Genomic DNA, 25985 nt, shown 5'->3' with positions numbered 1-25985 from the left:
TGGACTTTTCCATGTCAGAGCTTCCGTTGCAGTTATGTTTAGACTGGGACCAGCATGATTGGCCCTTCATGCCCTCTATAAAATCTGTGTCAGAGCATTATCTGGTATGTCCTATGCACAATATGGCTGTAATCATAGTTCTGGATAAAGATGCATAATTAAAAGTAAATGTCATAGCTTTTTAGTGCAAGGTCAGTGGAGAAGGTGGCATTTCCCCTCTTTGCAAAGATTGTCATGTTTGACAGATCTATTCACTGACATTTCAGTCAGTCATTATTTCAATGTAAGGTGCAGAGGTTACCTATTCATCTGAAATATATACTAATATGTATATATATTTTTTAGTACTGATATGTACTAATCCTGAGTGCCTGTACAAGACTTTCTCCTTATCACTGATTCAGTTAGCTGTGCCCCAGTCAACCTGTGATCACCCGGCTTTCAGAACATTTGTCATATTATTCTTGCCTCTGAGGTGAAAACAATGGCAACTCCTTGATGACAGTAACAGCAGCAGAAAAGCTCTTTCAAGCAGAGTGGGTTCAAGAAACGATTTTGCTCAAAAATGCAGATGGCTCCCAGCTGATAGATGTTAATAACATCTGCATTTTGCAACTACTTCCTGAAAGAACAAACTTTTCTCGTGGTCCCCGTGTAGACCAGTTTGCCATTTGAATAGCCTTGACCTTGGTAATTTTTACAAAATTTCATTTTATGTGAAAAAAATGACAAGAGAATTGTCAGTGGTGGAGGGAGTAATTGAATCTCTATGCATCTAAATATCCTTGACAGTTCATATTGTGTTTTTGTAATTCAGCAATGTCTGTTCTAATAGTTGATAGATTATGTAAATGGAGATTTGACCTCTGGTGAAAAGTGTCTCAGCCCAATCCAATACTGGATATAAAAAGGTGCCTTTTCTGAAAGAGGATGTGATCCTTTCTTCCTCATTGCACGGGGGTGGGTTATAAGGATAAGTTTATCCTTTTCTCTTGGCCAAGTAGTCTCACTTACACTTTTGTCTGTATTTGTCAATTTTCCACCCCAAAACAGAAGTATATACAAGAAGCCAGGAATTTGGGCAGCACTATTCGGCAGCCCAAACTGTCTAACCTCTCTCCATCGGTAATTGCACAAACCAACTGGAAGTTTGTAGAAGGCTTGTTGAAGGAATGCCGAAATAAGGTAACACAGAGAATAAGTCTGTTCTCTTGCAGCTCATATCCATCCTTTATTTGTATCCAATATGCTTGAAATCTCCCTTTTCCTCCACCTGTTTCTGCTTTATCCCTATAAAGATTTTTGCATGGTGGTGAGAAGTTCATGAAGAGTATTTAGAAATTCTGCAAGGAGTAGAAACTGTCAAGCAGATTTATGATGAAAAGAGATTGAATATTCTGATAGGTCTTTGCCATCCCACTGCCCATGTCTATTATAACACATTTCAGTTATAACTAATGAGACAATAATATTTCAACAAATGAATAGTCTGGAAGAGGAGCTTACGGTGAAAATACAGCAGCTTTTCTCATAACTAAAGGAAGCGAGTTAATAAACTTCTGAAGTGTAAGTTTTTAAGCACTTAACAAGATTGGCATTAGTTTGTAGACAATACTTCACTGGTTTATATTTGACAATATATTAATCTGAAGTTAATGTTCACGTGTATACTAATACAGTAAAGGGAGTAATTATGAAGTAGACACATTCTCACTCTAGGTCAGTGGAGGTACTTACAGCAATTACATACTAGTTTTCATAAAACTGTGTTTAATATGTGCATCTATTTCTGATTCCACTTTAGTTTTCTGTATGTATGAAACTAATAATAATCCAAATAATAGTCCAAATAATCACCATCACTTAAGAGAGTCATATGATGGTGAAAATTCTTGAAGATAAAGTTGGCTTTTTCACCATGGGAATGTAACTCTAGTGGATGTAGTGATCCTGCTGTTAGCAGAGAGAGAAATTACCAGGGAAGGTGAGGGGGAGAAGCAGCTGGGGACTAATGTGGAGTTCTTAATCTCAACCAAGACTGTGCATAGGTGCCTAGGGGAATATTACTAATTTTTGACCTAGTCTAGGATGGGAAGAAAGATGAAAAATGTGTAAGGGATGAGCAGAACTGGTTCTCCTTGTCGTGTTTCCCTCCACTTTGCTGTATGATGAATCTGTTGTGACTGGAAGACTGTAGTTTGAGTTGGTGAGAGCTTTGTTGACCAGCATGAAATTGTGCACAATTTGGGAGAATGTGGCTCATCGGGAAGCTCAAGCGGTGCACTCCAGAGTGGATTTGGTTTAATGCAAATCCCCTTGTGGCAGAACAGGGTCTCACAGGAATGACATACCCCCTGCTGCTTGGAGGCACTTGTGCACGTGCACCTCCCCTGGGAGGAGAGTGACATAGCATCCCACTCACCAGGCTCCCAAACCACCCAAGGCCTGTCTTTCATGGCTTTGCTGCTGGATTCTCAGCTTGTCAATGTGTGACCTGCTGTTCCCTTTGTTGGGGTTACTCTGTGAGGGCTGATGTGCCCATTTGCAAGCTCCTTTTTAGAAAAACAGAAGAGATCGTAAAGTGATTAACACTAGTGCTGTCCTGGCTTGAAAACTGGGAATAAAAGAAGTAGAGCACTGCACTAGTGCCAGCAATATATATACACCCAGTTATTCTGCCAAATCTTTATCATGTGCTTCCTTGTTGGTTATTTAAAAAGTGTTAAGTGGTCTTGGAGGTTACTGTGGAAAGAATTAACTCTCTTTTGCTTTGTCCTTTTTGAGACCAAGAGGATGTTGGTTGAGAAAATGGGTCGAGAAGCTGTGGAGCTGGGTCATGGTGAAGTGAATATCACAGGTGTGGAAGAGAATACCCTGATAGCCAGTCTGTGTGACCTCTTAGAAAGGATATGGAGCCATGGTCTGCAAGTCAAACAGGTGAGGAACAAATGTTCTTGTACTTTGCAGAGCACACTTTCCTAAAGTCATGTTATGCTCTTCCTCTCTCTGCTTTCAGAGGATACCTTTTTGTGTGTATTAGATGGGTTAAAATACTCGTGTCCCCCCAGTCTTTTTTATGTCAGTTCCTGCCCCTGTTTGTCTCCACATTTTGTTCTGGGGTATGTGCAAGTGTACATGTAGATGTGTTCCACAGATGACTTCTTAGAAGACTCTCTGTTTAACCTGGGGGTTTTCTTTGCTTTGCTGGGTTTTGGTGGGTTTTTTAATTATTTCTGTGTTGGTAATATTTTTGTTAATGAGGTTGCATAGATTGCAAGGCAGCATATGCTAAAGGTGCTGTCAGTGGGATATGGTGTGGGGAAATTGTTTTCATGAAGGATAATTTAGTTCTTCAGAGTAAAAATCTTGCTATTTTGGTTCTTCCTGAATAATGTAGGAATACTCAAATGATGTTTACAAGATCACTAGCTAGAGGTGTTGGGTTTTTGTATAAAATTAATAATTGTTTGCTGTGCTCTTCTGTTTGAAGTCACGTATGGGTCTAGATGAAGTTTGGAAGTCCTTTATCAACTTTTCTTCTCCTTTATACAAAGGAATAGCAAGGGCAGAGAGGATTATAACTTTTTTAAAAAAACGAATACGCAGAATAAATGTATGTAATCCAGACAACTGTAATCCAGTATCTCTGTTCCCAGCAACCCAAGCACCAGTGTTTAAATCTGCTCTCCTTCAAGCTATATAACAGTTCTCTATGTGAAGATTTATGATGTGATTCTCTCCCTTCCCTCTTGTATATCACTTAGGATAGAAGCTGTACTGCTTTCGTCTTAGAAGACAGAGCATCAGTATACTCTGCTTCAACTCAGATTTGGGCTTTTCAGACCACCAGACGGCCAACTCTTCATAAGGTTAATGCTTTGGATTGATTGCAGATGTTGGCAAACAGTGCTGAATGGTGGAATAAATAGAGTGGTGGAATAAAATAGAGGCCTGATGGAGGAAGTGCAGTGTATCTCATAGTGTGATCCAGAGTTAAAAAAAAGTAAAATAAAAGCACCACCAGTTCTCTGTGTGCTCTGGCCTTTATGAAATATGCAAAAGCCTGCTGTTTCATACATCGATTTTATTTTATTTTTCAATAATAAGCCAAGGAAGACTCTTCTTTCTCAACTGACCATAGTAATGAGGATGGCTTTCCTTCCACCAATCCCTACTTTTACCTCTTCCCTGCTGATGAACCCTGATAGTCCTACATTAGCTGCCTACTGATTCTGCCACGTGCAAAGGGAATCCACGCCTTCCGTTGTCCTGGGCAATGCAGGGGAGTCAGATGTAGGATCTAATGGCTAAAGTAGTCTGGACTTTCAGAAGGCCTTGGTTATTCCCTTGCCCATTCTCTGTCCCACTGCTTTCCTTAGGCTGTCTTCCTTTCCCTTGTAGATACAGCTTGCATCATCATTGCTATTTGGTGAAGTTAAAGGAGAGTTCCTCGATGGTGAAGGAAGCGGGCAGACATACACTGCATGAGTTCTTACATTCATCATGGTTGTTGACATCGATTTGCTGCAGGATCCTTTGTTGCTGCTTTGTGTGATCTGTTGCAGTTCTCCTTGCCATGGCAGCTGGTTGCTGAACACTGGACTCTGTGTGTGTGTGTGTGCATGTGTGTGTTTATTGAGAGAAGCGCCGTTTTGGATGCAACTCTTCACTGGTTGATATTTTTCATGCTTTCTTTTTATGTGTTTATATGATCTTCAGTTTTGGCTTTCCAAGTTGGATCTGTCAGGTACACACAAGACACAATGAGCTTCTCTGGATTTTTTTTATCTTTACTACTGAATGCATATTTTTAATAGATTTCTCTCAACACAGATGTTACAGACACTCTAGGATTTATTTCTTCTGGAGGCATACAAATTCTGGAATAATCCCTTGTGGCCAATAATTAGTTCTCTATATCATCTGTAGGGAGCTATAGGATGGAAGTGGTTAGAGATTTTTAAATATAGTCTAAAAAATAAAGAGGAACCATCATTACTGCACCTCTGGGAAGGCACTTAGATGATTTTAGAAGAAATTGATAGTGCAGAATTGACAACTGTTACTTTACATGGTTTTTTTCTGCACAAAGTTGTAAATAAAAATATGGCTTTATAATATGATTGCTGTCCTGAAATGCAGAATTGCTAAATCTTTACCGGGATTTCAGGTTAATACAATAATTTAGGAAGATGATAAGTAATACTAATTAATTTCCTCTGTAAGTTATTCCAATTGATGTGCTGCAAAGCCTCTGTTCACTTACTGCTGCCTTTCTGCAGCTTTGCAAGCTTTTGGTTTATCATGCAGAATATTTTAGGGTGATGCCAAGAATCTTTTTAGTTTCTGAGAGAAAGATTTTCTCACACTGCTTTAAACCACCAGAGGTTTAAGACAACAACATAATGAGCAAGGTGCACTTTTTAACATAATTTGATGGATTTATCTTTTATTTCCATACCAAATTCTAACTTTTATTGTAGAACTGGGGTATTTTTGCTAATAAGCTTTCATCGCCCTGCTTGTGTTTTGGGATGTCTTACTGTGTTTGTGATTATCCAGGTCCTTTGCCTGATGAAAGGGGATCTTTTGAGGTTCTAAAAATTGACAGCATATATCTGTATCCCTGAATTACCCTGAAGGGAGCAGGTGCACATGACTTGGCCTGGGTATAAGATGTTTTGCTCAGGCTGGCTCCATGCCTCTTGTCCTTTCAGAGTTGGAGAGGCAGGGAGGGAAAGACAAAATAGTGCATGTTACAGCCTCAGATTTAAAACTCTACTTGCATGTAGTGTTTTACAAACCTTTGAATGTTTTCTTGTCATGTTAATGAACTATGAGGAAAGAAGTTCAATTGGCTTTTTCCTGTCACTAGAATCATTAGATCCCAGTAGTTTGATTCTTGCTTTTCTTTTTCAACCTCTTTACAGCTCCCAAGCGCCTCCAACTTGTGTCTCATTTTTTATTTTTACCAGTGAGTTTGTAGGAAGAAACATATTTAAAGCGAGTTTTTGTCATGGCTGGTGCTTTCAATGATGACTTAAACTTTTTTTTTTTTTTTAATTCAGCTGATAGTGATTTCTTTAACTAATATTTTTTTTTAATTTTAGGGAAAGTCAGCTCTCTGGTCTCATCTGTTACATTACCTAGAAAACAGGCAGAGAAGAACCACATCAGGCAGCTTCAGTACCTCAGGTAAGATTGGCATCTGCTGGAAGGAGATGACAAAAAACTGTGAGTAAGAGCTGCCAACGGATTTGCACCATGCAGAGTTTGTTTCCTTGGAAATACCCTTCAGTCAATATAACTGAATCAAGTAATCAAGTATTCTGTCCACTACAGGATTCATATGGGCCTGGTGTATTGGCTCAGAATATTCTGTGAAAATAAACTGGTTTGTATTGAGCCCACTTGTTTTGGGTCTGGTACCTGACTACCATGGTAGTCAGAGACCAGAAATAGCTGATGTTTCACAGATAGGCTTTGAAATGGATTGTTCCAATGTACCACCCTCCATGTGACACACAGTCACTGCATGACTGGCAAAGCAAATGATGTCATGGATGGGGGTGGAAAACGAGTATAAGCACATAAAACTGTGCTGTTCATCCCTAGGTTTTACATCCTTGCTTGAAAAATAACTGAACAGTAGAATTGTTTATAAGCAAAAGACATTTAAAGAAACAAACAAGCTGAAGAAACATACTTTAGTTTTTGTTACATCAAGTGTTGCAGTATAATCTCTTTCTAGGGTTATTAATGTAAATTTTAAACATTACTTCTTTTGTCAGGTGGGGGCATAGAATATAAATTTGGAGAGAACAATGGGTTTGGGGGAGGCAGTGGGTGCCTTTTACTTTTTATTTGGAGTTGCTGTAGGCAAAGAGCTGATCATTATTAACATGCACAAGATCCTGTGAACAGTCAAACCCAAAGATTTGGGAAGTATTAAGGTCTCCTAAATGTCACTGGATTCATAGTGGTTTTGCATATGAGAGTGAAGTTACAGTAAGTTTTATGCTTTCTAGCTTGAGATTGAGGGCAGGGGCTGTATTTAATATACATCTTGATTCTGGAGTGGAATTTGAAAGGTAAGAGTAATAACATTGCCTGAAAACCCCAAAATGTGCTATTTGAAAAGTAGTGGTGTTACAGGAGTGTGCAAATTAATAGATCAATAAGCACGTGGTGTGTGTGTTGTACTGAGTAAAACATGTTAAACACTGTTTTCTGGTGTCAGCAGTGCCAGTTATACTACACAGGAAGAAAATAGGGTAGCCCTTAGAAAATAACACTTGATTATTATATTTGATATCATACCAATTTCAGCTGAATCTAAACTCATTAATGTGTTGATGCTCAGTGTGTGCTGATCTGCATAACCATCTGTGTAGCATATTAGATTTTTATGTCATTTGGAGTGGAAATGTACCACAGTGTCTTCACAGAGTCACCAATAATACAAGAGTGCAAATTGGTGTTAATTCACCTTCTTTTTTATACTGATTTGAAATGGATTACTACTAACAAATTCTGTTCTTCTGAATCTAGGAATACTTCTTGATTCAGAAAGGCGAAAGTCTGATACCAGTCCAGCCATGTCACCTCTTAGAATCTCTCTCATCCAGGATATGAGGTGAGTTTAAACTAATAAAACCAACACAGGAACCCCATGAGATTTGCATACCTGTTTCTGTGTATACTATGCACCACACAGAAGAGCCTGTGTTTCATGCAGCTGGGAGGGAGATGTGGGTAAGGAGCCTGCTGAACTATTTTAAAGTAGATTGTACAGCTTTTTCATTGACCTTTACAGAAACGTGTTTCACATTGAGGAGATTTTATATTGTCACAGCTACCAGCTTATGAAAATACCATGACACAGTTTTCATATTTTTAAAGTGGTCTGTATTGGTTTACTTCCACAGAGATACAGGTGCAATGTATGTGTTTTCCCAGTCATTGCCAAGTTTGTAGTTCTGAGCTCATTCTTGCTTCTCAGTGAAGAAAGCAGTTTAGAGAACTTGTTTGGTCTAAAGAATGGGTTTATCTAACATTGAGTACTGTAGTGTGAATGAAACCATAACTACTGCCCAATGCCTTCTTTTCAGTACATCAAAAAAACAATATGCAGAACTTCTAAATTAACCTTGAAGGGATTTTTCTTTCCTCCTTTTTCCTTATCAACATTTATTTTTTCCAGTGGAGAGGAGGAGTGAATTGAGGATTTGCTTGCCCTATTAAAATATACCCTTTGTATCTTGTATGCAAGAAAAGCTACTACTGAGCATGCAAAGACAGTATTTAATTTTCCAAAGCACTCAGCCATAAATATTGCAGTGATAAGGTCCAGAATGATTCTTAAATCATGTGAGACAATGGGCCTGGTTTAGAATTTGGTAAATAGGGCACTGCATTGCAGATATTTCTGTTTCAGACTCTTTTTCTTTTTGAACTAGATATGCAAGGATTTTTGATTGTACTGAATATTAAGGTGATTATGTTTCTTTTTCCAATAATTTACCTGATATTTTATGTTCTTTGCAAAACTTCTTCGGCTTAGCTTGCTTCAAAAGAACTGTCACATTTTGGCAATACCTGGCAGTGTCTTTTTTTTTTTTTTTCCCCAGGCATATCCAGAACATTAGTGAGATCAAAACAGATGTTGGCAAGGCCAGAGCCTGGGTTCGTCTCTCTATGGAAAAGAAGTTGCTCTCTAGGCATCTGAAACAGCTGCTTTCCGATCATGAACTCACAAAGTAAGATGGTTTATCTTGGGCAAAGCTTTTAAAAAAATTTAAATCTGTTTAGTTGTTTGACTTCAAAAACCCAGGTGTGCCTATTCTCCCATCTGCTTAGCAGTGTGCAGAGGGCATAGAACAAACCAGCCTTCCAAGTGTGTCTCCTTATCAGTGGATAAGGAGAGCTGTTTGGGAATTAGGATTCAATGCTGGGGTTTTTCACATAAATTTTTGCGTTTATAGCCTACTTAAGAACATAAAGTGAATTACTTTCAGAATAGTAAAATATCTGCTATTATGACCCAATTGTTGTTTTTATTATTTCTCCCAAACATTTCAAAATATGTCTTTTAATATGAAGTCAAAAAAAAAATTCTGAAAAGACCCAACCATTGAGTCGCAAAACACTATTTAAAGAGTACTGTGAGAAGAAAATGAGATAACTACGTGATATATGCCAGAGAGGAGGATGTGAGTGAAAGCTGAAGACTCTACTTCAGACTTAAACTCTGTTGAAAGTACTCTGTGCCAGGGCTTTGTATAAGTAATTATGTTGAAGGGCAGAAGGAGAAATGCTCAGCACAAGGACCTATATACTTGGTGATGTCCAAAGCATTATATTACCTTTGTAAACATAAATAATTATTTTGTTAATAGTTGCACAGATCAGAGTACAGGCCACATGTAATACTAATTGTTTTAGGAGTAACAATTTGATGTTAATTTAGTATAACCTATGCAGAAAAAGTATGTTTTACTGATAAGGTCAGATATACTGTTTAATGTGTGGAAATTAAAGCCATAGTAATTGCCGTTAGCTTTAATTGAAGACTTCTCTCTGGAAACAGTGTAACCTATGCTGTCTGCTCTTCCTTTTCTTCTCCTTCCACTCACCACCTTCCAAAGAATTTCTTCCTTCCTGCAATCCCCCTGAACCCCAGCTGCTAATTATTTGAGATTTACCCTGTATTGTTTTATGTTGGACTTTGGGATGAAGTTGTGGCCTTCCTTCAGTGAACAAAGAAAAACTGGAGGACAGAGTGAGGACAGCTTTTAAATCTACCTGTATCTCTAAATTAAGGTTAAGCCTCTCCAGTGAAGTCAGCAGTTCAGATAATGTTATATTTAGCAGTGCTTGTCCCATGCAGAGCAAGTGCTGTGAGAGAACTTTCCATACACCACCACACTCCATGCCCTTCCCCACAAAAAGAGAAGAAAAACCCCAACTTTCTTAACACTGGCCAGTGTACTGTTCATCTGTGAGGTAGATTCTGATTCTCTGGAACAGAATGAGACAGCAACAAAAATAAGTTTAAAATGAAACTAACAAGCAAAGGAGCAACTTGCACAGAAATGACGTCAATTCTTTGTAGTCCTGTGCACTTTGTGCATACTTAGATATATCCTACTTAAAGAGAGCTCTTCTAGGCAGCATGGTGTTAAAGTGTGTTCCACTTGATTTTAGAGGAAGCAGTGCCAAGTTCAGTGAGGTACTAAAAGTAATTGTGCAACTTCTGCCATTTTACAGTTAACAAGATTGTGTGGTGGTCTTTTTTTGAAGCCACTGTTAGATATTTTAATTAGCCCATTCTCTAAACTTGACATTTGCTTAAAATTATAAGGGAACTGTAATGTGTTTGGTTTCTTGCTAGTCTGCAAAGGGACTAGAGTTAGGAAAGAGGAGGAAATCACACAGCTTCACTGAAAGGAGACCTTTATGTGCACAAGGAAACTGAGAAACCTTACCTTTGAAAAGACAGGACAGCACATACCCTGACAGGCTCCTCATCAAACACATGGTTCAGATTGTTCAAATTAAAGATGGACATGGGCACCTGTGAGACCTTTTGTGGGTTTGATACTCCTGTGGCTACAGGCAGGTTTTGTTGATTTAAGGCTCAGTATCTTTATTTCCATTGAACATTTCCTGTCAGTCTACAGCGGTAGGTTTGTTTTGTAGCTGAGAACATGTCTGTATGTTGATCATCACTGATTTGTTTTGCAAGTTTCTGTCTTGTGAGTAATTTGCTGACTTTTTTGTACATTGATCGGAAATTGAGGGGAGTTAACAGGAGGCCCTCCTGGCAGGAGCCACCTATACATGGCTGTCAGCATTTCTAATACTTAATTCGTGTATTTGTGATGGTTTGGATATTCCTCTAGCATCAGTTGGATTTTGATACATCTTGGCATGCTCTTCTTTTATGATTATTCACCAACACTGATATTATTTATTGGTTGCATAATTAACAAAAATAGTGGTGATTGCTGTGTACAAGTGAGTAACTTCAAGAGTATTTTCCAGCCAAAATTTGCACTTGGAAGTTTCTCATTTGCAAGTCTTGCAGTGTTAAATTCCCTCATGTGTTTGAGTATTTTCAAGGGGTATATAAGATTGTTTCTGTTTACGGTTCATTCTTCTGCATAGGCATTGGTGTCTCCACTAATGAGGGAAGACCACTGAGCTACATATTTTGATATTTCCACTTACAAGTTGCAGTTCTGTGTGGCATTACAGTCCTAGCAGAGTTTACAACCTAGTGAAAAGGAACAGCAGGACTTTAGGCCACCTTTGCATGTTTATCATTTTGGTTATGTCAGGAGCCGTGTACTGTCAACACTTAAACTGTTCCCTGGCTTACTGTGCGGGTCGTTGTAGGCCCCCTATAACCAAATACAAGCAGATAGTCCTAGTGTTTGCCCTGATGTCACTTTAAAAAGTGTCTCCTGTCTTATGTTATGTGCTGGAGAAGAGGAGGACTCTCTTCAGTTGTGTCATTTTACATTGCCAAAAGAAGGCAGATTTTTTTTCAAGAAAGTACAAAATCCCTTTTTCCATCTTGGGGTGTTTTTGGGTGGGAGAAGACCCTCAGACCAAACCTTGCTTTCGAGAGGTGGAAGATATGTGAAGTATTGGACTGATGCACTTGGGAGACTCCAGACTTGCAGAGGTTCAACATATCTTGGCACATTAAACACTCTTGACTCTACCAGTATCATTTGTAATTGCTTGTCCATTATTCATAGTGTGCCTAATAAGTATGCACAATATAAAGCATTTCACTGAAAGCATCTTGTTACTATGACAGATTATGTGTTTTGCTTTGTCAGAAAACTCTACAAGCGTTACGCATTCCTCCGCTGTGATGATGAGAAAGAACAATTCTTATATCATCTCCTGTCATTCAATGCTGTTGATTACTTTTGCTTTACCAATGTTTTCACAACAATCTGTAAGTATTTGCTTTCCCTGGAACTCTGTTTTCCGGATTTGGTGGAAATTCTGAACAGCTCTCAGCAACATACCTTAATGCAATTGTTCTGCTTTCTTTCCTGGGATCCATCTGCATGCTGTATTACTACTTCTGTGATCCACTCTGGTGGGCAGGAACATCTCTCTTTCTGTGTCACCAAAGGCTTTTGTTTCTAACTTGGTAAAATCCATTTAATTGGGGGAGAGTTCTCAACAGAAAATTTTTGGTGGGCTTGTTTGCATGATACTAAACAAGAACACTATGGGTTGTTCATTTTCAAGGAAAGAATATTAACACATGCTAGGAATTAAAAAAAAAAACAAACTTGCTTTGTTTCATGTTCAACCTGCTTTGCTGCATGCCTGTCTCTGAGTTTGGGATAACAATGAAACTCTCACTGAGGGTCTGCATCAGACCTCCTCAACACATTGAAGTCCTCCTTTTCTTTTTTCTTCTGTTTTTTAAAAAGATGCCCTAGAGAAGCTTTTGAACTGTTGTTGATGCTTAAATGTATTACAGAGTTGTGAAATGATTTGTGTACTGTGACTGCTGCCACAGGACACAACTAGCAAGGCAAAATAAGGAAAGACTTGAGCAAGGCTTACGAAACTGGGGGTGGGTGTGTGTGAAAGGGCCCCTGTGGCTCCATGGTAGGAGCTGCCCTTGGTGGTGTGTTCTGATCCATTTTTGTGCGTGTGAAAGACAGAACAAACACACATCTAAGCAAAATAGCTCTTGGTCTTGTGGGCAGGTTCTGGATAATGCTAAAATCTGCTCTGCTGGATGCAATTAAATTGTCACTTACTTTAAGACTATCAGCACAGAAAATAAAAAGGGAAACATCTTAATTCATTCTTAAATGCTGCGAGCACTGAGCTTTTAAGAAAATCCAACCACCAAATGCTTTCTTGAGGGCACTGACAGCTGAGGAGGCATTGAGGGAGAAATGTATTAAATGCCTCAGCTGAAAAGCCCTGACTGTAATCCGTTTATGCACTATAAAAGGAGGGCAGATAGCCAAGAAATACAGTGACCATTCAGAGAATTGGATTTTGTTTTAAAAGGCTTGTTAACATAGGGCTGTGCAGGAGATGCTGGGCAATGGAAGAGCACGTGCCTTCTGAGTCAGAGAAGGGGCTGCAGCTCAGGTGATACTATATTGAATTAGTCACAGATAAAACAGAGTACCAGAAAGCATTTGAGCATATGTGTGGTGCTATTTAGAAGGGGAAAAAAGTTGTTTGTTCTTTTTAAAAATCAAAAAGTCTTAAAGTTAGCATAGCTAAGAGTGACGTGGTACAGAGAAACTTGCAGCACTGCAGTGTCTTTTTACTGAACTTGCTCAACCACAGTAGTGACTGCTGCTGCAATCAAGGCCTGCAAAGAAAGGCTTCAGTAACTGAGTGTGAGTTGGGGTAGTTGTGCACTGGGCCTGCATACACACAGAGAAACAGGCAGGTAGGAGTTGAGCATTGAGCAGCATGCTGAGCTACAGTGCAGTCCTGGATACAGGAATACTGTGTCTTTACTTCCTCGTCTCTAAGCTGAGGACAAGTAACCATCTTCATGGCACGTTTTGAGGCTGGTAAATGAAAAATGGTTATACCTATAGGAAGACATGATTCCATCCATATTTCTTATTTCTCTCGACACTGTTTTGCTGTCAGCTCTGCTTCTTAGTGACTGGTATATATGTGTAGATTTCCCCATTGTCAATCATTGCTTAGTGTGCAAGTGTTAGCATGGTTAAATAGCAGCTCTGATGGTTTTTTTACATTTCATGGTACTGCAGTGTTGTTTTATGACTTCTGTTCACTAAAGAGGTTAGATGACTATCCTTCTTCATTTTTGTTATTTCTTCTTGTGTTTGCAGTGATACCATACCATATATTGATTGTTCCTAGCAAAAAACTTGGTGGCTCAATGTTCACAGCCAATCCTTGGATCTGTATCTCGGGAGAACTGGGTGAGACAGGAGTCCTGCAGATTCCCAGGAACATATTAGAAATGACTTTTGAGGTTTGTATTACTTGTTACACAGAAAATTATTTGTATGTTCTGTTCAGTTTTAAAATTCTCCCCTTGCTGCACCACCCTGCCATACATTTTGTATCTTTAGCCTGTGTGGTTAGTCACAGATACTTCCTGTGCCTGTACACAGCAAATTTAATCTATATTTAATAGCCAAGGATGGGCAAGACTGTCTTTTTAGTATGATTCTGTGCTGTGATGATGGGAGGTGTCATATCCTCTTCTGTTGGAAACAAAGAAGTGATTCTGCTCTGATTTTTAAGTGTGTGTTGTGCAGTATAGGTAAAATTTAGTTGAAAAATCTAGTTCAGCTGATGTTCTCTCTGCTGATCAAAATAGTATTTAACAAAACAAAGCAAATAAACAAAAGTAGAGCAACCTACCAGTAAAAAGCCCAGAACCAATCAAAGCAGTGAGAAATGGGAAACCACATTTCTGATTTTCTGTCTAGGGCACATTCTCTAACAGTTTATTCCTCCAACATGCTACTTTATTTCAGTTTACTCTGACAAACTCTTTGTTTAATTTGCAGTGCCAGAACCTGGGAAAACTGACCACAGTGCAAATAGGACATGATAATTCAGGGCTGTATGCCAAGTGGCTCGTGGAATATGTTATGGTCAGAAATGAAATAACAGGGCATACTTACAAGTAAGTATCATCCTGATATTTCATGTTGGGTAAGTAGAATTTCTGCAGGGAGCTGGCACAGTAGGGCTTGTTTGAGCAGAAAGGTCTGATCTCCTGGGACTCTGTGTCTACAGTTGCTGCTACCTGAAGGCACAGAAAGATCATTTGGCTTCTGACATTAAACAAGTCATGGTTCTTAGAAAATTAAACAGGGTTTTCAGTTTGCAGATGCTCATGACTAGCCTCAGACTGTTGGTGGAGAAGATGAGTTGACTATTGCGCATCTTAAAAATAATCTACCTTGAGTCCAGGAAAGAAATAGCACATCAGAGCTTACTGCTTACCAAATATAGGTGGCATTTTATATTAAGACCAAGTGTTTTAAGTGTTATAAAGGCACCTTTGGACACAAGTTGGAACACAAGGGCTTATGAGTGTTAGAAACCTGAATTTGCATAGTGAAAGTAAAAGAACAAGATTTACAATGAGAATTATATTTATTTGCGTTGGTGCAGCATAGTCTGGTACCCTGTACTTTGTTCAGAGAAACTGTCAGGCTCATGTTGATGACAAATTGACGGGTGAGTCCACTCAGTTCTCCATGCCAGATCATTTGTAATTAAATGAAGAGGAAAGATTCTATTTTGGGATGCTGTTCAGTTTTCCGATTAAGCTGATTAAACTGACATCAACACTGGTTCAGAGAAAGAGATAATGAGTAAGTGAGCACGTGTGCTTTCTAGTGCTTCATTTAATATCCCAATTCAATAGAAGTATTGGTGTTTTTTGGCATCAAAGTATGTGTTTGGGTTGTGGGGTATTTTTGTGGCTGGCCTGCTATGTAGTGTATTCAGTGAAAGCATAGCTGGATTTCATCACCCATCTATGGGGTGCAGTGGGTCTTCCCCTCCTACCTCTTCAGCCCTCAAATCATGTGCTACATGTGGGACACAAGCAAAATCTGCCCCTGTTTGCCTTGCAGATCATCTAGTGCAACATTTAGCACAAACTTGGAACTGAAAAACTGTTTTACTTTTGCTGCCTGTGCTGGCAGAAGCCAAACCCAAGGCTTTGTTGCTAGAAGTATTTCTAGTAACAGTACTAGCAGGATTTGGGTTTCAGGCCACTGCAGTTGAAAGTCTTTGGCATGAAATTGAATCTGGCTTGATCCATGTATCTCCTTGATTTTCTTAGATTTCCCTGTGGGAGGTGGCTTGGAAAGGGAATGGATGACGGCAGCTTAGAGAGGATCCTGGTGGGAGAGTTGCTGACTTCGCACACGGAGGCTGATGAGCGGCAGTGCCGGACCCCTCCCCTGCAGCAGTCACCAAGCATGATCAGAAGATTTGTCACTATATCACCCAACAATAAGCCAAGTGAGTGCTGGGCTTGTCCTGTCTCGGACTGGTCTGCATCATCTGCTGAGGGCAGCTGCTTGCATACAGAGCTGTAGGTTTTCTTATCTTTTAGAACTGTGGCTTGGAGAGGACCTGTGAAACTTCACTTAGCCCAAGCCCCTGCTCAAAATCCAGCTAACTTCCAAATTACAGTCCTGAACAACCTGTTGTGTCTGCTCAAGTTTTGAATGTCTGTAAGGATGGGAGGAAGATGTCCCTGTACTCCTGGTCTAGTGCTTAGCTGCCCCTCTGGTGTTTTCTGTATTGTCTTTCATTTGTGGAATGAATGCTATGGAGGAAGGTAGAAATTTGCTGCCCTCTCTCTGTCTATCCTTTGTGAATGGAAAAACTTGCTAGTATTTTCTCTTCATGGACTTAATTTCGTTTGTTTTCTATTGAGATCACTTTTCTGGAGTGGTCTTATTGTTAAAGTAGATGGTTACCTTACTCCCAAGGTTACTTGGGTTTACAGCAAAACTATCACAGGAAGTATTTCCAGGATGCCCAGATTTGCTGGTTCTAATCAAATCATAACTCCTTTTCTTAGCTTTAGGTTATGGTCTGAATGAAAATTCACATAATATGTAAAAGCCCTTTCCACCTGTTGTGTTGAAACACCACGGTGTGGTATTTCAATATAAAACCAAACCATCTCCATTTCTACCCCTTCAACAGTAAATAAAAATAGAGTTTGGTTTCCATTATGCACAGTCCTGCTTTGTTTCACTAACAGCCTAAGTTATACTGGTTCATGCTCCTCTCCTCTGTTTTATGGTAGGCCTTATCCCTCACACACACATACAATTTCTGAAGCTATAGAAAAGTAACAGGATATATTTGTGTGTTTTGCAGAGTTAAATACTGGTCAGATCCAAGAAGCTATTGGTGAAGCTGTTAATGGGATTGTCAAGCATTTCCACAAGCCAGAGAAGGAGGTGAGGAGTTGTTGTCTGTGTAATGGCACCCCTGTTGTAAAACTGGTATTAGTAAGCATAGGAAAATATATAACAAAAATAAGTAAACTGAATGAACAGCCATCTGTTTGAAAATTCCTTAAGTGGAGATAAAAAATGGGATACTGAGACTACACTGCTGAAACAGTATAGCCTCAAATACCTCTGTTTTGCTGCAAACTGGAGCATTCTGTTAAATTAAATGTTAACATTCTGGTATTGGAATTTGTGTTATTAGGCAAATTCTACCATGGATTCTACCCATACCACTGTCAAGAATACAGCCTCCTGTTTAGTTTGTTCTGAATTAACTGACATTTTACATCTGCATTGAGTTCTGAGTAGGTTTTGAATGTCTGGTTTGCGTTATCTTGCTATTTAAAATGTGAAAACCCACAGGCCACTTAAAAAAAAAATAAAATAAAAGAAACAAAAAAGACCTCCCTGTGAACACCCACACCCCCCAGGCAAGTGAAGCAAAAGTGCTATTAAATACTCTGGTACACTTCTACATCACACAGGCAATCGGCTGACACAGCAGTGATTTCCTGAAACAAACCTAAGTAGAATGTCTCTGTCAGACCATCACAGTCAGTCCAGCCCTCGTGAGCCAGAATGAGCAGTGCTGGCTCTGTATGGGTGGCTCTTGAAAGTCACTGATTTTTTACAAATAAGTCCTCCCATTCCTACTGCACCCATCTTCTAAGTTCAGTGTAATTCTGATTGATGATCACGTTGACACAATCAAGTGGTCATGCACTAGTTTTGAAAAATAGAATTTACCATTGTGTTCTAAAGAAGAATTTAATTTTTTTCAGAGCATTGAATGCTGTTTTTGTTGGTAAGCAAACAGTCAGGGGCACCTGCTACAATGGATCTGTGATCTTTATTACTTAAGGAAGAAAATTCTTTCTTAATGTCCTGTGCAGTGGTCATTATTACAGGTAAAACCTGCTCATTATCTTGGCCTTCTTGAGGCTTCATTAGAGGATGATGATTAGACCCTGACACTGCTTTCTTCAGCCTCATTCTTAGAGAGATCAATACATTTTTGAGTGCTCAGGACTTGTGAGAACTGGGCCATCCTGTCTGGGGTCACTGTTTGACAACAGACTGTTATGTTTAGGCATCTGTTTATTTAAGAACTTACTAGATGCATGAGATACTTGTGTCCCAGACTTCCAAACTGAGGTACTAAGAGTGTGTGCTTTCTGTGTGTGCTTGGCAGAGAGGCAGTCTGACACTGCTGCTGTGTGGAGAAAGTGGACTTGTTTCAGCTCTCGAGCAGGTGTTTCAGCATGGATTTAAGTCACCAAGACTCTTCAAAAATGTCTTTATTTGGGATTTTTTAGGTAAGTGGGAGGAAGACGTACCAGAGCCTGTTTGTGTCTTTGAAATACATCCATCTGTGTTCCTTATCATCGCTGCTGTGTCTCAGCTGGTGTGAACAGCACAGTTCTTGGAGGCATCTCAGCAGCTGAATTCCCATGAGAGCTCTTACCTCCTTGTAGTGTTGAGAGAAAAAGCCTCTGTCTTCTGCCAAAGCTGACACTGTACTTAATGCAGTAACTGGGCTTTTTCGTTCTAGCAGAATAGTGTAAAACAAACTTTCTTACTGAGTAAGAGTTATATAAATAAGGTGATGAATTGACATATGGTAACCTTGTTCTTAATTGAGCATAGTGAAAGCAATAAATCACACTTCTAAGAAGTTGAGTTGCCTTATAAAGCACCAACAGATGGATCTAGTGCTGTTGATACTTACTGGACATTGTAATAAAGGGGTTGTAAGCATACATTTTTTACATAGTGGTCTAGATCCTTTGACATAGAGCTGTATAAATGAACTGAGTTCACAAACACCTTTTAGAAAAGGAATTATTTTGAGTAGTGTTTCTGTGTTTTGAGTAGGTACCTTGACATCACTGTTCTCCTTATATGATCCTTTTACTGTAACACTCAAAATTCAATAGCTACATGAACCTCTTCATCACTGTTTAGAGGGAGGGAAGTGAGGGAACACAAGACTGAATCAAACAGAAAAAAACAATGCCTACATGTAATCATTCAGGATACTCATGGATGAGCTTTGAATCTAGGCCTTTCAAGTTTCTCTCCCATATGCACTGTTGAAACTTCATTATCTCCCACCATTCTTTTAAGAAAAAGCACAAACATACTATGAGACCCTTGAGCAGAATGAGATGGTCCCAGAAGAGAACTGGCAGACAAGGGCCAGGAATTTCTGTCGCTTTATCACTGCTATCAACAACACCCCAAGAAACATTGGGAAGGATGGCAAGTTTCAGATGCTGGTGTGTCTTGGAGCCAGGTATAAAGAAACTTCTTTATTATTATTATTATTGTTGTTATTGATATTTTAATAAAATTAAAAGGATGCTGCATATTAGTAACGTAAAGCCATGCAACTGATGGGTTGGACAGTTTGACTACTACTTATATAGCAGTCTTTGATGTAACTGGGGAAACATCAGGTGAATCCTGCCCTGACTGAGTTCTTAGGCACATGAAGTGTGAGATATCTGAGATAGTAAACTGCATAGCCCAAAAAGCTGAGCAGCTGAACCAAGAGAGAAAGGTAGCAGTCTGGTGTGAGTAGTCTCCCTCTCATGTACAGGTAGCAAAGTTGAAAGATAGAATCAGAATATCATCCATCAGGGAGACCTCTCCAGTTAATGGTTGGGTGAATTCCCCACCTTCTATCTACTTGTTGTCGGAGGTGGGTAGGAAAGAAGCTGGGACCATCTAGAAACCTCTTGACACAAAGACAATAGAACAGAGTGGTGACTTTGGTCCTGCTTGGGACTTCTGGGTCTCTTGGGAACCCTGTCTTGATGTGAGGGGTGGAAAACCTAGAAATGTGTCAGTTATGGATGCTCCCTACTTGAACAGGTTCCACAGACAGTTATTTCCTCTTCCCTGTCTTATAAAAGTAAGTGGAAAAGGCGGTAGGTCTGCTTAGAGGCAAAGAATAGAAATCGTGTCTGTGCAGATGCAAAATTAACTTGGCTTTGTTTTTATTTCCAAACTGCAAATTGCCACCTTGTCAGAGACCACCTTTTGCACCACTGGATCGCCCTGCTTGCAGACTGCCCAATTACAGCACAGATGTACGAAGAGATAGCGCTGATCAAGGATCACACACTGGTGAATTCTTTGATTCGAGTGCTGCAGACCTTGCAGGAGTTCAACATCACGCTGGAGGCGTCTCTCGTCAAAGGAATCGACATTTGACCTCTCGTCCCACAGGAAAAACTGTCTTTACAAAAACAAAAAAAGCAACAAGGAGTGAATCTCGTTAGTATGCAAAAGTTCTGTCTTGCCAGTACATTGTATCGTGGACTCGTTCATGGCCCAAAAATGCAACTTTGACTTTTCTTGAAGGAAACTCCAAAAATAGTACAGGCAAATGGATAGAAGCTGTAAACTCAATGTAAAAAAGAGGATTTTGGTATAAATCTATTTTAGAGTTTATTTACTGATTTGCTTTTTACACACTTTCATGTGAAAGAGATAGAGATGAGTATTGTGCAGCTTATTTTAAAGCTGCAGTATTTCCTTGCCATAGAAAATGTGCAGTGAGCCTTTCAGCATTCTGTGAACTTGCCTTCAGATATGCTGTATGTCATAAACCCCAATGTATACACTCCATTTCTGCTGAGAAGGTCATTCTATAGTTTTTAAACTAATATTTTATATATTAACATTATTACCAATGTTTGATTTTTAACGTATTGGGTCATGTTCTGCTGCAAGGGAACTACAGATCTGATGTGTGCTTTTTTTTTTTAATAGCTCCAAAGCACTGATTAGTCAGCAATTATTTTTTTCCTTTATTTTTGTTGTCAGTATTATTTTTAGTGAAATCCAGGAGACTGAACCATGAAATGTCCAGAGATCAAAGTAATATTTTTCATATTGGTACGTAATTGCACAGAAGAAGAAATTAAGTCTGTTTTTTAACTGATGTTTTTTATTTATTTAACCTATCATTGTGTTTTGTAAGTTTTGTCTTTAAGAAAAAAAGTCTGTGATACAACTGGCTAAATTATGTTGCAATTCAGATTTTACAGTGTAGCCCACTTAAATAAAAAACCTGGAATAATTGTTCGTAACACAAAAATGTTTTCACTTAAACCAGCCTTTTGAAGTTTGGTATATGGTTGCTGCTGGTAATTCTCTTAACTGCTAATAAAGAGGGACACGAGTTCCCCAAATGCCAGATGACTAAATAAATATGTTTATGCCCCCCCCCCGAAATAATAATGGTATACCTTACTAACAAATATAAGGATTCCTTAATGTTTCTGAAAAGACAGTGAGTATTAAGGCTTTTTCTTTTCTTTTTGAATGCATATGTCTTAGATCCTGTTGTCACAGTCTGCTTCATTTGGGATGCTTTGTTTTTAGCAGAGAAAGCTTTACTCCATTTCTACTATAAAACACAAACATTTCGAAAGCTTAATTTATTGGAGATCTGGAACTTGGCAAATGCCTAAAGGCATCTCTGTTCATTTGAATCCTCTGATAAAAATCTCTTTGAAATGAATATGTGACTTAAGAACAGGCTGATTTATCAGCATCACAAATTACTGTACAGAAGTTCAGGGCTGTGTATTTAAGAGGTCTCCACTGTATAAACTTATCTCAGTATTGTCTCTCTTTTGAGAAGCAGAGTCCAAGTTTTTTTCGTTCATACAATGTTGTAGCACTTTTTCTTTACCTACAGCTTAGTCACATCTTGTGATAGTTTTACTTCCATAATTTATGAGTATAGCACATGTATTAAATTTTGACTATTTTTACTTTTGTCCTATTTATTTCATTATTAAACGGAGAAGTTCCTTTGTCACTACTTACCAGAGCAAGATTCTTCTTTGATTTCACAGTAGCATTAGGAAGATGTGAGGGCAGTGTCCAGGCCACTCCTCACATGGGGTGGGTGTGAATTCTTTCACAGCGTGGAGCTTACAGGAGCATTTCACAGATGCATTTTATATGTGCAGGTATGGTTTTGTTGTTTCAGGCTTTTTTTTCCAGCTTTGGAAGGGCAAAAATAAAACAACTGTACTTCATTCTAAGAATTTGATGTATTCAACTTTATATGTTGGGATAATCTTTATACACTTGCATGAAATTGCTTGTTGATGCATTCATAATAGCAAAAAAAAAAATTTTACAGTGCTTTCAGCTATCTCTGAGGCCCGTGCATTTCACAGGAAATATATCTACCTAAGAAAGGAGGGTTCCATATCTTGACCTTAGCAGATTAGTTGATTCTGTTAAAACCTTTTATCTCAGAGTATTAAATATGGATTAATTTTATCTTGCATGAGGTAATTACCCCGAATTAAGGTTATTTTCTTTTTTTTTTCCTCTTTACACAAGTTCACCTGGTGTGACATGATACCATTGGTTAAATGGCTGTTTTGGTGTGGACCTTTTTGGCCTCATTATGAGAGTTGACAGTGCCTGGATGGATAGAGGCTGGGGCTTGCTGATTGCCAAGCACTGGGAATCCAGTGGCTGGCTCCTGAGGGTGGAGCTGTCCATCAGTGACAACACCCTGTGTACTGGCTGTCCAGGTGCAAAAGGAAGTCACAGAGGTCATCTTCCCAGCTCCTCAGTTACTTTATTTTCACAGGAAAAGCCACTTAGATATAGACCCCTCCTCCTTCTCTCAGTGGGGGCCTATGCTTAATCCTGTTAGGATTCAAAGCACTTTTTGCTAAGGACTTCCAAGCCTGGAAGGATTTGCTCCACTCAAGGACCAGTAGAAGGTTCTGAAACGCAGCAGAAAAAAAGCTGGTTTTGTTAGCTCTGTAAGCAACCAAGGAGGGCTAAGATATTAAATACAGCTGTGTGGTAGCCTGTGCTAGGTTTTTGGGAAGAGATTTGGCTGGCATGTCTAAGAATGGTCCAGTCTGTAGTAGCAGCCATAACTCCTGCCACTCTTCATTGTTTGCCACAAACCAACGTACTTCTTTCATGGGTGCTCCTAGCATGAGTCCAACTGAATAAGGTTAGGATCCAGCATTAGCCCTTTCCATACCATTCTTCTGAACTGGATGATTGTATAAGAACAAATGGTGTGGTCAGCACCTTTTTAACTAGAGCTTTATAAAATTCATCTCCCTTTGCTCAGAATAATGCAGTTGTAACTTTTTTTTCCCGTTTCTAAAATAAGGGGGCAGGTTTGGTAGGGGCAGGTCCATGTGGCTAGTCTGTTCTGTTGTTTGGTGGGGATTTTTTGGTAACAGTTAATGGAATTTTTTTTTTCTTTTTTTTTTTTACAGCACACATGCGTTCTGTAGAAAGAAATGCAATGATGAAAAATGAGCAGTTCATAATGCAGTAAATATATAGTGCTGCATTGGCCAAACGTGTTTACAGGCTGATACCAGATTTGAGGGGGAAAAAAATAGACTATTGCCTATCAATTATTTATGCTTCTTTGATTAACGCTGTCAGAGTTAATATAGTGACACTTTATACAGAAAAGAAAATGCAATATAATAAAAACTTGATTTCAATGTAATGAAATACTATGATGATAAGTTTATACAACAAAAGCCTTTACCTGCCATAAACTTTAACATCTGACGTTCTGTAGCTGAAAGCATTTTCATGAACTGAAGACTCTTCCACAATTTTTTCCATTACAAAAGAGTATTTTTCAAATTGTTCAAATGGGACCTACTAGCTGGATGATCCATATTTTTTATGTGTTTTGAATTCATGAATATGTTAAGATTTCTGCAGTGAAACTATTCAGAGTTAACTTTTTCTGTATATTGTCAAATGATCTTTGTCCGTAGTGCAAGATACTATAGGATACTTGAAAATACTTGAAGATATTGTATACGTACTTCACATCTTTGTAGTTCTTTATTTTATACCTAGAGATTGGCTGTTAAACTAAGATAAAGCATCAGTACCTTATAAACTATATATTTTACTACATGGGGAAATCACTGGCTTGGTTTTTTTAAGGGCCGCGTTGAAGTTTACATTATGATGACAAAAACAGGTACTGTTTTCCTTTTTTATTTTTCCTGTGACATTTCAATCCATTGGACATTAAATGTGAATTGGATATACAAAGCAGTTTTACAGGTGTAGCTCATTTGCTGAATTGCAATAAAATTTGTCTTCTAACATGAAAAAATAGCATTAATGTGCTATTTTCAAAAGCCTCTTACAATTTGGCTAGTCATCTTTTCTTCTTTGCCTGACTGCAGGTATGTATGACATTTTAGTGTCTTATTTCAGGAGGCCTTTTTTTTGTACAGTTTTGTGTCTGATCTGTTCAACTAAATGCCTGCCTCCCTCCCAGCACCAGTGTAGCCTTCTCACAAACAGTTGTTGTGGGTCAGACGGCCATCAGTGGAAGAGATGACTGCTCAGTAATCAGGGAACGGGGAGAACAGGAAGGCAAAGTGACTATTGCAGATCTTGGAAGGTCTCTGTGAGTGCACACACGTGTATGTGCTGCTGTTCACTCCGTTTCAAACTGTATGAGGCCATCACTCAGTGTTTTATACCATCGAGGAAAACAGAACGGAAGGAGTTTGATCATTAATTTGGAGGCATCTCTCTTCCTTCACCTTTCACACACCCCCTGGTCTGTGGTGGAGGCTTTTTTTTAAGCAAAGCAAAATAGCAAGTGTTAATATGTCCCTTTGGGGAACCACAGCAGTCTGCCTGAACTGGTGGTGATTCTGCACTGCCAACAACTGATGGTGTCATCCTGTGGGCTCACCGGGGAGATGCTGAGAGGGTGAACTCAACCTGACCTGTGCTCTGGTGGGGTGGTGCTTGTGGCCTGATCCTTGGACAGGTTTGGGTGGTACAGTCAGTGAACTCAGCACCTGCTGCCAGGTCTGCTGAGCCTGTGTGAGATGCCAAACCTGCCACCTGGAAACTGAGACCATTTCAATTCCCTGGGCTTTTTAGACTGCTGCTCCTAATTCCTCTGCAGGGCACTCCGGGGATGGACGTGGGTGAGGCCTGCATGGAGCTGTGAGGTAAGTGCAGCTTTAGAAGCACATTCAAGCACATCAAGGTAGCCTCGAATATTTCAGACTTCCTCGAAGGGAAAGGAACAAAAAGAATAGTGGGCAAAGTGTGTTGTGCAGCTTCTGGGTGCACAGCCAATGATTGTCTGTTGACTAACTGGTCCAGGCACAAGTCTAGAGGTGTTACCATTTGTTGTAGTGATGACTTGGAAAGTTCTCACAAAGAAATACAAATATCTAAAAGTTAGTGAAGTATCTCCTTTTCCACCCTACTAAATGAAAGATTTATGTTCTTTAATAGAACATACTGTATTTAGTTCTGCAATAAACAGGAACCTTTCTTCATATAATTGACATTGACATTTTAAGATGCAAAGTCCACAACATTTAAAATATCACTGGTGGATCTGATGTTTGTTTTGGGGAAAGTTTTCTACAAGTGGCATAAAAAGACTTAGACAAGTATAAATTATGTGAGAGGGTTTTTTGTAGTCCTCATGACCAGAGAAACCTCAAATTTCCTCTCTGCCTGAGATAAGCCCTTTGCAGGTTCTGCATCCAAGGAAAGCCACTGTTAAAATGCAAAACTGAATGCTGATTACTGAAGATGTCATTTTACATAGAATTCAACAACCTATGTGGTAGCTTGGAAAACCCTTGGATACAAAGATGGGAAGTCTAAGTGCCAAAGTCTGAGCAATTCATTTCGAAAGAAAACAATTGTTCAAAACCCAGTATACATCTGGAGATGAGTAAGACTTGAAGCTCTGAGACGTTATGTATGTGCAAAGCTTTGGAATAATTAAATACTTGAAAGTATTTCCTTACTTGTCTGTTCCTTTCCTGGTTTTGTTCTGGCACCTCCCCCCTGGACCATCCCAGCTATTTTCAGCTTCTGTCACAAGCACTCATGAAGCTCACTCAGTTATGTTAAATTTTG

At 39.2% G+C, this 25985-nt stretch overlaps 1 protein-coding gene across 1 annotated transcript in view; it reads left to right on the top strand.

Moving 5' to 3' along the window:
* DENND5A (DENN domain containing 5A) overlaps positions 1 to 24188 on the top strand; it is a 61165-nt gene extending 36977 nt beyond the window's left edge. The window contains exons 11-24 of the mRNA XM_029961033.1: positions 1054 to 1185; positions 2785 to 2937; positions 3765 to 3869; positions 6111 to 6195; positions 7552 to 7636; positions 8631 to 8759; positions 11853 to 11974; positions 13869 to 14014; positions 14559 to 14677; positions 15851 to 16032; positions 16906 to 16988; positions 18235 to 18358; positions 19170 to 19338; positions 20078 to 24188. Of these exons, the coding sequence (XP_029816893.1) occupies positions 1054 to 1185; positions 2785 to 2937; positions 3765 to 3869; positions 6111 to 6195; positions 7552 to 7636; positions 8631 to 8759; positions 11853 to 11974; positions 13869 to 14014; positions 14559 to 14677; positions 15851 to 16032; positions 16906 to 16988; positions 18235 to 18358; positions 19170 to 19338; positions 20078 to 20261 (1818 nt within the window). The 3' untranslated portion in view covers positions 20262 to 24188. The remainder of the gene's footprint in view (positions 1 to 1053; positions 1186 to 2784; positions 2938 to 3764; positions 3870 to 6110; positions 6196 to 7551; positions 7637 to 8630; positions 8760 to 11852; positions 11975 to 13868; positions 14015 to 14558; positions 14678 to 15850; positions 16033 to 16905; positions 16989 to 18234; positions 18359 to 19169; positions 19339 to 20077) is intronic.
* Positions 24189 to 25985: the final 1797 nt, after the last annotated feature.

The sequence above is a fragment of the Manacus vitellinus genome, unplaced genomic scaffold (genome assembly GCF_001715985.3).
Source record: "Manacus vitellinus isolate BGI_N305 unplaced genomic scaffold, ASM171598v3 scaffold_30_pilon, whole genome shotgun sequence".
NCBI classification, from domain to species: Eukaryota; Metazoa; Chordata; class Aves; order Passeriformes; family Pipridae; genus Manacus; species Manacus vitellinus.
This window is presented reverse-complemented; position numbering and strand designations above follow the sequence as displayed.